The sequence below is a fragment of the Hylaeus anthracinus genome, unplaced genomic scaffold (genome assembly GCF_026225885.1).
Source record: "Hylaeus anthracinus isolate JK02 unplaced genomic scaffold, UHH_iyHylAnth1.0_haploid 5, whole genome shotgun sequence".
Lineage (NCBI taxonomy): Eukaryota > Metazoa > Arthropoda > Insecta > Hymenoptera > Colletidae > Hylaeus > Hylaeus anthracinus.
Window position 1 is genome coordinate 5,225,319 of NW_026535322.1, and position 13,176 is coordinate 5,238,494.

Below are 13,176 nucleotides of genomic sequence, written 5' to 3' on the forward strand. Positions count from 1 at the left end.
CGGCATTGTTATTCGAGTGTTTGATAGTCGAAGATTGATTTTTAATTTGTATTCAAATTGAATTATATTCACCATCTACTTCCATCCCTCTACAAACCGAACCCAAACAAATTATTCTACAACACCACAACCAGACCATTCTTTCCCATAACCAGTATCTGAACCTCTCAAATAAATCTCGTGTTTTGGATCTGATTTACATTTACGTATTACCTAAAAATTATCATATCTCCGTATTAATTAATACCTAGGGACGATGTCGTGGGAACTTTCGCTGGTAGTGGAAGTCCCAGAATTTAGACTGAGGTTCACAGGATCGGAGCTATCCCTCCTTCGGGGCGGTTCTATACTGCTTTCCCTGTTCTCCGTGAGTAGCGCCTCCCCCTCGATGCCCTCCACGTCCACTTCCGGTTCCTCCTCGCAGCCCTCGGTCTTGATGAGAACCGAGCAACAGTCCGCGGGATTGTTCGACTGCCTGAAATATCAGGAGCGCACACTACAGACCCACATGTATTCCTTCGCCGTTAAATTGACGGCAATTTTCGAATTATCCCAGCACGATATCACCCTCGTTCATCTGGGAACGCGACCATAAATGTCGAAAGTAGGCGACCAAAGGCGCGAACCAATGACATTACGCGAACCGATAGCTTGCATAAGCGCGGCGTTCTCTGCTGGAGCAATGATCAAAACGAAATGCAGAAATTAATCTCGATAGTTCCCTATCGCGGAGATTATGGTGTACGTTACGCTGATCATTTTGACATATCACGAACGCTTTAACGCCGATCGCACTACCAACCTGCCGTCGTATTGCGACTCGTAGCTCGAGCTTTCCTGGCCCTCCGAGGGCTGAGGGGTGGGTATTCTCTCGGGGTCGGAATTGCTAGAGGTTTGAGGTTGGTTGGGCTCGAACAGCTCCGACTTGATTTGAAGAAGCTCGAACAGCTCCCTCAGCGGCGTGAGTTCCGTCGACTGAAACGAAACGTTGCTTTTGATGGGAAATTCTCGGAATGGAAGAAGCTTTCAGCAATCGATGAGCTTTAGTGCAAGAGATGGTCGTCCACAAAAATGAAGGTATTCTAGGAAACGAGAAAAAGTTTCTTCTTCTTTCAATTGATATTTATAATTATATCATTGATATTTTTTTATTTCTTATTCGTTACTTAATTAATATTTTGTTCTTGTTCTAGGTCATTTTTAACCCAGAATTGGCTAAAACTGGGGATGACAGACTTCCTCGATAGAGTTTTTACAAAGCAATGAAATAAAACTATGATATTAGAACAGGTTGTCTCCAGGAATGAATATCAACTAGCGAGATGCTTTCTAACCGAGAAGTAGCCGAATGTTATGACTTATTTTTCCACTAATGGTTCCAATGACTCGTTTACCGGTATAAGTGCTTCTCCATTATAGAGAAATTCCAGCAGGTGAGTTAGCTGGGTTTTTCGGACCCCCGACAGGTGGACCACGTGATCCAGGGCGGGGTTACGAAGGAGACCAGCCAATAGAGGACTAGCTGCTGCCAAAACTACGCGATGGGCCTTGACGACGGAACCATCGTCGCAAGCCAACGTCACGTCCACGTGACGGTCCCCGGTGTACCAGGCTCCGACTTCTGCGGCCAAGGTCGCTGGATGCTTCCCATAATGGAGTGTTAGGAGACCGTCAGTATACATCGTCTGCAAAACGAAAGAAAAACAGAAATTACAAAAAAAAAAAAAAAAATATTTAGTCGGTATCATCAGGGATGTATGAAATTTGAAACAGATGGAATTTGAAACATGGAAATCGAGCGAAGGAGTTGCACACTTTGAGATAACGTGAAATCAATTATAAGAGAAACTGTTAGTACCTTGTGTTATATAATCACGAAGACTGTAAGTGGACTGGAAATCTCAAACAGCGTTAGTCATTCGACAAAAATTTTATACTGCACGACCAACGCTGTCTAACGTTGACTAATTAACTAATTCTTCAAAGTATGCAACTTCGTTTCACGTCTTTTCTATAGATCTAAAATTGTCAGCGTTTTCTTGAAGATGACCAATTGTATTCGATTTTCTTTTTTTTTTTTTTTTTTTAAATTGATCTCACAGCGATTGCTCATACCTCTACACGCGATTCGTTACGGAATGTGGAAACGAAATGAGAAAATAATAGAAGCAGCCTATATACAGCGATAATATGCAGCAACGTGGAGCCAAGATACAATTTCCATGGAAATTCTTTCGTAATAACGAAATAAACGAAAGACGTGTGACGTCCTTAACCCAATAATGCGTTCTTCTCGGTTCGCGTCATGCAAAGGCAGAGCTTCGTTAGACTAATTTCATCCTTCCGTGCCCCGCCTCTCTTAGAAACGGCGGAAGGCGGTGACGTGTCGCAAGATTATGTTTCTCACGTTTCTCTGACATTCGCTTAGCTTTCTGCTAAGGAATTGTGTTTGATGAGAGCTCATTTATGTAATTAAGCACCGAAGCTGTGCTCATTCTTCGAATACGGTACATTAGAATTAAGACCGATGGTCGACGATCGTTCTCGATCTTAGAATGCCTTGAGACGAAGGTATTTCTGAAAGTGGAGACGTCGAAGTTGAAATTATTTTTAAAAACAGGCTAATTGAAATTGATATTATTGTTGAAAATAAAGATGTCCACCCACGCAAGTGTAATAACACATCTTCGAAGTAACTCCTCACAAAAGTCCCATGAGATAAAACAACCAGCAATCATTTTCGAATGAAACTATGCGCTTCGTCGAAGGAGCTCAAGGTAATAGCTGCGACGCTTCGAATTCAGCTGTTACTCGAACAAATAGAATTTTATCTTTCTGGGAATAGAAATCAACATTGCCTACCCGCCGAGATAATTACTCGCGAGTAACCGTGCATCGATAAACATAATAGAATCTCATCTGGGACGCGGCAACGTAACGAACCACTCGCGTTCTCGCTGATTAATGATCGAGAGGGGAAATCCTGCAGATCTCGAGAAACTTCCTGTTAAAGAAGTAACGCCGAGGAGCACAGCTCGCAACGAAATGTTACCATGATTCACGTAACCGCGGTGCAATTTAATTCGCGATTAGAAAATAACGCGGCAACTCAGTCGTGGAATAAGTCGCGCATTCGCTCGGTGCGTCGTAACAAATTATACATTACGCGTTCTGCATTATGATTTATTTATAATGAATCCACCGCGCATGTCGATTACGGACGTGACGCAACCACGCGCGGAGGGGAAGCTTTCAGAAGTTATTTTAATAAATCTGGCATTTCGTGGCGCGAGCCATCGTGGATCGAACCGCCGTCGATCGTGCATTTCTTCGTTTCACGAGGCAAGCCACTGGGAGAGAAAGTTTCGTTTCACGTTGTACTCCCGAGGACCAGAAGTATAATTAACATTATGAAACCAATGCCATAAGCATCGACGCGTTCCGCAATGTCAAACGTGTCCCAGGCACAATGGAGTTTCACGCTTGGGACTCGAGAACGCGAGCGAAACTTTCGTTCCTTTTCCTTGTACTGGCTCGAGACTAGGGCTGGGTTTCTTGGAGTTACTCATTGTTCGAATAGACAAGTATTCGAATAAATCTGTTTGAATGAACAGAAATGTGATTAGTAATAGTCAAACGATAGCATTCTATTACTCGAGTATTCGAGTGACGATATTCGAGTACTCAAATATTTGAATAATTGTATTTGGATACAAGTAGCTCACAGTGGTACTCGAGTAATGATATTCAAATACATTGCTTTAATCAAGTATTACATTGTGGTATTCGAATACCGATACTTGGATGCTCAAATTACAATTCATGTTCGGATGCCCATACAACATTTGAATATCAAATTAGATGAATAGTCCCAATGTTAGTCAGATGAAGAGTGATCAGAAATCACTGTCGCCATGCCGTCCACGCGTGGTATCGGTTCGGTACAAGAACTCGTCAAACGAATACTCATCGGCGTGACCTTCGATGAGTGATTCGATCGAATTGGAAAGGCAAGGCCTTGGGTAAGAGTCACGAAGAGGACGCGAATTCCATCCATCTAAGCAATCGAGGCTCACGTACGTTACTTTCTTCATTGCGATCCATGTCACAGGTACGTACGTGGCAACGTTCTTGTATCTTAGTCCAATATTAACATTGTTTATGGTCTGCTGACAAGTTTCATAAGCGAGAATGTTATCTATTCGAATCAATTCATAAATGGAGCTCCCTGTCTAATGGGAAACATCCTTCTTATCGTGTCTGCGTGAAACTGGAAACATATATGTAAATGGTATGTAGAAAGTACAAGAAAATGATCAATGATCATATTAAGGGCATTATACGCTCGAAGGACGTATCTGCATGAAGTCAGCTTCATAGGAAATGACGTAAACCTTTCACAAACTGCTAAAGAGAATCTACCATCACTTTATCTCTGTTCAACGTCAGTAGGAAGTTGAAGGAACTCTAATTAACACATTCAAGATAGGTAAACACACAATGAGCGTAAAAACCGCAATTCAGAGTATTTGCACTCCCTTCTTGCGCACGATACGATGATCCCATCTCCTAATGAAATGGAGTCTTAACCAATAAATCCTAGATACGTGAAGGACCCAATCAGTTAAATGTTTCGAAATCCAGGAAAATTCTTGGAAACCCACGGAGCATAAGTTAATCGCGTTACTTCTCAAAAGAAATGAAAAAGAAAGGCTCGAGCGAAGGAGGAAAGGGGGGCATGATCATTGGACGAGAATTACGGCACGACGGCGATCACGGGGCATTACTCGATCGCGTACGTAATATCGCCGCTTGCTAAGAAAATCGCTGAATAAGGAAATCGTTGCTGATACGTCTGCATCGGTGCTGTAGCTGTTAACAAACACGGCTTAGCGAAGTTCAAGGTCAATCGCTGGCCGACCGACTGCATTACGTCCGCGCTTACGCTTACGTTCGTCTTTCTTCTTCTATTTGGGCCTTGAAGACCTGCCGGGCGGGGTCTCGCGTGTAGTGGGAGCAAGGCTTCGCATCGATAAGTATAGAAACTGGCCCACTTGCGCGCTGAACGTGGAGGGGCAACCGAGGGGCACCGTAACTCGCGGGCCCTGTTCTGTCCCGCCATCGTCGTGTCAGTTCGAAACTCGCGGCACCCCGTCGGTAAACCTCGACGAATGCCTGCCTTAACGATCGCTGGTCAACGTAAATCCACAGCGTCGGCGCTGTAAGCGGCGAATTCGAACGTTTCGAACTGCAAAATGCGAGCGGGCTCGGCTTACTTCTGAAAGTACTGGTTATTAAGATTGCGTTACAGTGGCAGCCACCATGTTTGTGGAATCGGCGGAGATGGATACATCGAATAAAGAGAAAGAGTTAGAAATATTGGGCATCCATAAGGTGGACCGCAGTTTACCAAAATATTTTCGGTTCTTACCCGACAAAGGGAAATTCGGAAAGGAGAACGACAGGCATGGCATTTGCGGCAGGAACGAGGGAGACGATGCACAATGGGAATTGGTGCAACGAGTTCGCGAGGAGATAAGATAAGATAAGAGGAGAAAGTCGGTGGAATTCGTAAATTTTGTTGCGCGAACTCCCCGTGCCCGCGAACGACGATTCGCTTATCGTCGCGGCATACTAAGCACTTTTACGTGTGTATGCCTGTGTGCGCTCGCACTTTCGGTTTGTCACGATCGGTGCACGTACACGGGAGGAGGGTGGTGGGGGGGGGGGGGGCATCCCCCCTACACCGGAGCAGCCTCGGTGCAACGATGCGCAGTACCATGCACACGCGAGCATTATAATCTTCTATCCGGATGGCGGACGTTACGATCTACCATTGAATCGAACAATGGCGAAACTGGGTTACGCAAATGTCGAGGCTGGAAATTAAAGCGCGAGACACCAGGGGCGGGGAGGGGGGGGAGGGGAGGGGCCGCGGCTCGTCGGGGTCGAGTGGTGAAAAAGATTCGCGCACAGAGAGCAAAAAACCGAGGCCTCAAACGGAGAAAACGGCCGTCGATGGGACAATATCGGCCGCGTTGAGAACGGATTAGTCATTGGTCTTTACAGGACACTGTTTTTATTCGAGACGGCTTCACAATGGGAACTCTATTACGTCTCGTTTCCGTACGTTTCGGGGACACTTTTGGGATATTTGGTTGCAACGAAGTGGGTTAAAATGAAAAACATTTAAATATACAACTATTTAAATACTATTCTAACAGTCTGCCATTGAAATGCTTGGCTCTTCGAATATTGACGACGTGTCTAGATATCTGTAGTCGGCAATAATGTGAAGTAATGCTAAATGTTAAATAAGTGAAAGCAGAATTTTATACAAGTCATTAGTAAGATGTTGACACTGTTCTTCTGTGTAACTTGAGTTTCATTTTCCTCTTAAATCGTGTGGCTCGAAGTGTCAATATATTTAAGAGAGCGAGGAGTACCTTGTGACGTCTATATTGACCTGTTAATAATCATTTAATTACTATCAGATTTGTCGACAATACTATTCATATGTATAGAAAATCATATAAAGTGTACTCTTGTACTGTTCAAGAAGCAGTTGGAAATTTAATTACCGCTTAATATACACAGTGGTAAATTGAACAATTTCGAAAGTTTGAAAAATGCTCCGATATGCAATTAAATATTCGTAACGGTTAGAACATACCTAAGCTTCGATGAAATCTGTAACAGTTGCTCTATAATTAGTCCGATTTGTCATGGAATGACCCATAGACGGAATGCGTCACGATGATTTACCGATAACAAACGGACACGTCGAACGAAACAATCGAGGCGTTATCGTACCAGCGGTTACTTTCGTTCCGACGATTAAATAACGACCGAAGAAACAGCGTTACGTCGAGGTCGTTGAAAACTATTTCGCTGGAAAGCGAAACGCGACGAACCCCGTCGACGGAGTATCGTTGGAACGAGTCGACGAACGTCCACGCTCCAGTGGCGTTCAACGATTAACCCTAGGGATAATAGATGAGGAAGGGAGAGAGGGAATCCTCCAATCCACGAATCAAAAAATCTGAAATCTATTGGGATTATCTATTTATTTAACAAGTGAAATAGTATTTATTGCCTCTTGTGGTCTTTACATTGAAGTATTCATTTAGTCCCTAAAATTAAAATTTGTATCTTACGATTCAGGAAAACGATGTACCCACTTGGTGTTTATCGCGAATCGAGCAGATCGTGACGGCGCGGATTAAGGCGAGGCGGTTCAAATCGTTCGAGCTGAAGAGGATTGAGCAACGCGAAGAGAACTCGTTACGAGGCCTGTAATGGGGTCCGTGCGTTTCCGCTCCATTTTTTGTGGGCCCAATTACGTTTCGCCAGCCTCAATAGGCCGTGTTTCGCGGTCTCATCGGGCCTCTCGCGTGTACATACATTCCACCCTCCGGAACCTCGAAAAGCACTCGCTCGGAACAGCGTGGAGCTTCACGGGAGAGGCTACGCGACGCCTCACCGCAAACTCCCATCAGCTTGAAAGAAATTCCGGCGTCGCTGCCAGCCGTGGCTCCTCGGCAACTGGACCATATCGGGTAAACGATAAAATGGTGCTTATAGTTCGAATACTTTTTCTATTTTAAAATGTTCAATAAACTATACACTTTAAATTTACTTCGATTTCCATGGCTGAACTGGAATTTCCAGAACCGATTGACAATGGAGTTGAAATCGAGCGACATTCACTCCAGGTTAGAAAAAGCTTCGTGGCTCGTTAATTTCTCGTGAAGCGGACACCGGTGTTTCATATTTTCGAAACGAAAACGCGTAACTCGAGGGCAGGGTTATGACACCCCGCGAAACCTGTGACTCACACCTTTCCCCGATTTCGAATCGCTATTTTCCACCTGGTCTCTCACGCTCTCCCGGCTGCGCGTCGCTCCGTCGACTGTGACGTACTCTCTCCCGTCGTTCTTTCTCTGTCCCTCCCCTACATTTTCCTCGTACCTCTCGGTTTCCCCGGTTTTCAGCGACCAGTTACGAAAATTCCGCCTCGGCGCCTTCGAACGTTGCGAAAAAGCTATATCGCGAGACGCGAACGAGAAGAACGCCCGTTCGAAAGAAACAGGATCGCCATCGAGTTGCGCGCGCACGCGGGGGTCCCCTATTCCTGCCGTTCGCGGGCAATCCCCTTTGCCGTTTGAACCTCGTTGCGTGTCTGACACGCTAGGTGGCGCAATTCAAACTTTATACGAATGAACCGCGCGCGCATTTAGACTTGTAAATATTCCTATTTTCCGGAACTGTACTGGATGCTTATACATTTTATGTTCTACTTCGTGGAGTTACTTTCTCTTTAGTTATTTTTGTTATATGTTTACTTTATTCATAGTTTCTCCGTGTTGTTATCTGTTAGACGCAGGGAAGTGCTTTACCGTTTTTAAATTTCTTTTAATAAAAGTGATTAGCATATCTACCTATTTAAGACTTCATACATACAGGACATAAGAGATGGTGACTTAGCCTCTCAAGAGTAGGAATGGCCCACTTGATACTTGCTATTATGTTGGAATCTAGCCAACAATCACACGTTTGAGTCCTTCGTCCTACTTCATTATAAAATGTCCTACTAGAATCTTAATGACGAAGACTCAAATTGCGTAATGGTAAATGGCTTTTCAATGTCTCCTTCCACGAGGAATTTGCACGTTTGACTTGCGTTGAGATCTCCGAAAATAGCGACTTAATTAAAAGCGAGGAACACAGAATTATGACAATCCCTTTCCGCAGAAGATTCCCTGACATCGAGTTGTCCAGTTCGTCCCTAGACCCAAGGTCCCAATGAAAAAGTCTCAGTTCCTCAGGAACTGACTCAGCCTACTTAAAACTTGTGGGTACCAAAAATCACAGACACTATCCTTCCAGGTCCATGCTCGCAGAGCATCAGCCGCGGATTTCCGACCATCCTGGCCGTTCGATTTGGTTCGGTCACCTCCTGGTCGCTCGGTTTCCGCGATTCCGCAACGCTTTCGTACTCGGCAAGAACAATAACGCGCTGACGCGTTTCTGGATCGTAGCCTCGATAACTGCGCCGCTGCCGCGAAACCTGTTATTATCCTATCCACTTGTCCGTAGCGGCAATTAAACCAGAAATCGGTTCGCGCGAGCGACACCGCGCGGCGCTCGTGTCAGAAGTAACGACGACGACGGCCAGGAAAGCGATGGCGAGGACTCGTTACGACGTAGGGGAACGACGAAGTTCCCTCGGCCGATCGGCGGCCGTCGAGTCACCGGATACATTTCGTTCAAGGCCAGAAAGTAAAAAGCCTTTTCAGCTGCACTTACGTACCAACCTAGCCGACTCTAACTGGTACGCGAACGGTTGCGCGCGCCGCGGCGCACCGACACAACCATAAGTTCTCCAGGTGCACGGGGGACGCGTGTACCGCGACACAAGTCGCGTGGCCTTGTGTGTGTACAGCTAGCGAGGGCGTCTCTCTCTCCGCTCTCTTCTCGTTTCTCTTTCTGTCTCTTGTTTCTCGAGGCAAGTCCGTGAAGCGGCTAGTTACATGATCCATTCATTATATAAGAACAATCGCCTCCTCTAATAGATGCTCCATCATTGTGGATCTGAAGGGCAAGCTCGCCGTGCGCATGCGCCGTGTACTTCTACGCTCTATGGGGCAATCCCGTGCACGAGCCGTTGCGCGCGACCCACCGATGCCAAAATTGGGGAAATACGGTCACCGGATCGGTTGGAAAAGGTCCCAAGGTCGACCAGGGGATACTGTTAGATACATGAAAGGACTTTATTTGTTCATCGGGGTCTTGGACTTTCTTCTATTTCTTAGTTTCCATGAGGGTCGTCTACATTTGCGGTTAGGTTTGGAGGTACCGATTAAAACACGCGTTATTTTCTTTCGACAATGTTTACCTTAGTTGCCTGATACTCCATGTTGCGTGTAACATAGGCGTTAAATAAATAAATAAAGGTCAAGGGGGACTTTCTTTAATTTTTGTTCTCCAAGGACATCAACGTTGGAGATTACGTTTCGAAACAGCATCTCGGGCGTAGCTTCTTTCAACACGTTATTTCTTTTAGCTATATTTACGTTACGTTCATACTGCCACAGGCTTCTCGCAATAATAATTCTTACATAAATTAAACGAATGAATACAAGTCACAGGGATTCTCTCGAACGTTTTCTTTTTGATCAACATCAATGTTAGGTTTCCCGCCCGACTTTTCTATACGTCATATTTTCTTCAGCAATAATGTCACGAATTCGCAGCAACAAATAAGTGATTAATTGATTAATAAATAACATCCTCTTCCACAACCAAATCAATTCCCCTCCTGTTTTTGTGCCCGAAATCCAAGGTACTGTGAAAGCGTTACAGTCTTTCGATTCTTTTTTCTCCGAGCACTTTTGGTTTTTTCTTTCCTTAAGGATTTCACGTGATAAACATGATGTCAGACGTAAGATCGACCGTCTGACACTTTTAACCAGTTGCGTAACCAGAAGGACGTCCGAACGTGGCGCACCGAAGCCGCAGGATCACACGGAAACGCGGAAACGCGACGGAGGAACGATTCCACGTGGCATGGAAGAAAAAGAAGTACATTTCTGCGCGGACTTCGGCAACGTTGCTCTCTCGATCCTCGACGATCGTCCTTTCTCCCGTTGCATCGTTGGATGAACGCGTACCCGAGTGTTCGTGAGCGCACACAGCCTTGGTGCGCGCGAACAGTCGCTTTTATGCCACGCACGCGTCTTTTCGCGATGCGTTCGCGAACAAATGAGCATTTCTGTCAAAGAGGAGGACGCTCCTTGCCCTTTGCGAGATACGAGGATCCTGCCCTCAGGGGCTGTAGCGATGTTTCTAGCTACAGTACGGGCTTAGCAACCCCGAGGTACCCGAGCTAGAGGGAAACCAGTAATAAGTAAGCAGTAGTGCAATAACTTGTATAATAAGTTACGCACTTTAAATAAATGAATGAATGAATGATATGAGGATCGAAATGGATCATTGTTAATGCGAGGGAGTGGGTAGGGATGGTTGAAGATATTTGAAAAAATTGGCATTCGAATGCTATCGGAATAGTTGAGAAATGAAAGCATAACGAGACAAATAATCTGGAATGACGCACGTGGACAGAAGGTTGAAGCGCGTAATTTGCGAGTAAGATTGAAAAAGTTTGCACGGACGCCTACGCTACGAAAGCAACGTTTGCGCAATTAGTATCACGCGTGCCGCGAATAAGGCTCGCCAAAGGGAGGGCAGAGGCGAGAGATTTCGATCCGTTCAATGTCAAAGCCTAACATACTCTATTGGAGAGCTTCGACTATGCCGTCCGGCAGATGCATCGCGCGCGGTTAGGCTAGTCGAAGCCTCCTCTCGCGAGTTAGTCATCGGCTGGCGGAGATCCGATCGCGTATGCAGCTGTTTGAGGACTATTAAACAGATGACCTTTCACTACCTAGAAGATCTACATACACCTACGTACCGGGAGCGTACGTGGCCGCGAGATACTCGCATGCATTCGAGTTACGCAATCACGATCGTTCTTCTCTCCCCCCGTCTCACTCACTTCCCCCATTTTCCTCTATTTCTCTCCGCCTCTCCCTCGAAGAGCAAACATGCGCGCAGCTTCACTGTTTTCGAACCAAAGGGTGAATCGACATATTCTCCCTTCTTGTGTAAGAAAAAAAAATATTTTAAAAATTTGAAAAATAACATTTGCAATTTTTATTGGTCGATGGTTGGACTCGGTGGTGTAAGATTTGAAGCTGGAGGCTGTCTAGTAGCTGGTATTCGATTATTCGATTGTTTACAAATTCGAATTTTGGAACACATGAATATTCAGTTATTCGAATTTTTTTAGTATGCGAATGTCAGAGCACTCGAATATTGTCGAAATAGTCACGTATTCAAATACTACTTCAATAGTCAGATGTATAACTCATTTGTCATCCGAATACAAATATAATCGACGAGAACAAACTACAGCGCATACATTTCATCCCATGGTTTCTTCAAGCCGCGCGGTACTATAATCCATATGTGTAACAGAATGTCGACAATCGTTCGCGTCTCTTGCGATCCCGTTTTATTGTTAATATCGCGCATCGACAGCTCCTAACGGAGTGGAATTTTACGAGAAGTCATTGAAATGCACCGACACGCGCGTATTTTTTTTCTCGACAAAACGCCACAAGCAAACTTCTTTTATTTAGTTGCACGCGCGTTTACTACCTTGCGATCGCCTTGCAGGCATATTTTAATAAAGCCAAGATCGCTGCTTTTGGCTCGGCCTTGCCGCTGCTTCTAAATGAGTCAGACGGAAACGAGAGACGTCAAGTGATGACCAACGTTTTGCCGCGAAGTAGACTCTTATTCTACGTGCAATTTCGCGTTTCACGCGAGATGAGCATACTTTCTCGAAATAGAACGCGCCATCGCGACGATCTAGCGAAGGATTTTTATTCCACGACCATTTCGTTTCGTTCGAAGCGACGGGAAAAGAATTTAAGGTTCCTTGAGAACATCAATAGTTATTAAATTTCTTTAATTTAGTAATTGCTAATATAATGCACTGTTAGGAAATATTCTTGGTTTTCTAAATTCCGTTCCATAAATAGAAATACAATAATAAATTCCAGCATTCCCGTCGTACTTTCCTCATTTCCAGCTTCTTTAAGAATAATTTCTGTCCTCTCGATTCGTGTCTATTTTTAACCCTGTCACCCAATATCCACTAAGTGTACCGACGTCACTTGTCTCCGTTAATTTGATTCATGTGGGCCACTGCAACTGCAATTACGTAACTCCCATTCCATAAACTTTTCGTTCGAATAGCGATGAAAATAATCGCTACCGTTTTTTTCGTTTGACGTCAACGAGAGAAACGAATGCGTTTTCATAAAAGGGTCGCGTACTATTAAACTCCTTAGCGCTCGCCCATATGCGTTTAGCTGGCGCTCTTTAAACTCGACTTTCATCGACGTAGACAGTCGATACAATTGCAACACGCACACACGGCCGCAAATGCACACGCATAGGATAGCCTTGAATAATTATTCCCGCTGCCTCGTTACGATTGTCAATTGGCAACCATCGCGTCGAGTCTCCTCTGCTACCGATTGCTGAAAAAGAAAACGAGGAGAGAGAGAGAGAGAGAGAGAGAGAGAGAGAGAGAGAGAGAGAGAG

At 44.9% G+C, this 13,176-nt stretch overlaps 1 protein-coding gene across 4 annotated transcripts in view; it reads right to left on the reverse strand.

Annotated features, from left to right (window-relative positions):
* LOC128895543 (transcription factor Ken 2) overlaps window positions 1-13,176 on the reverse strand; it is a 32,930-nt gene that overhangs the window by 5,550 nt on the left and 14,204 nt on the right. The window contains exons 1-3 of one of the 4 annotated variants that reach the window (XM_054158238.1): window positions 1,395-3,015; window positions 803-975; window positions 248-475 (exon numbers count right to left, since the gene is read on the reverse strand). In XM_054158238.1, the coding sequence (XP_054014213.1) occupies window positions 248-475; window positions 803-975; window positions 1,395-1,748 (755 nt within the window). In that variant the 5' untranslated portion in view covers window positions 1,749-3,015. Of the gene's footprint in view, window positions 1-247; window positions 476-802; window positions 976-1,394; window positions 3,017-13,176 lie in introns of those variants that run through there. The other 3 variants (XM_054158240.1, XM_054158239.1, XM_054158237.1) reach the window with 3 other exon arrangements.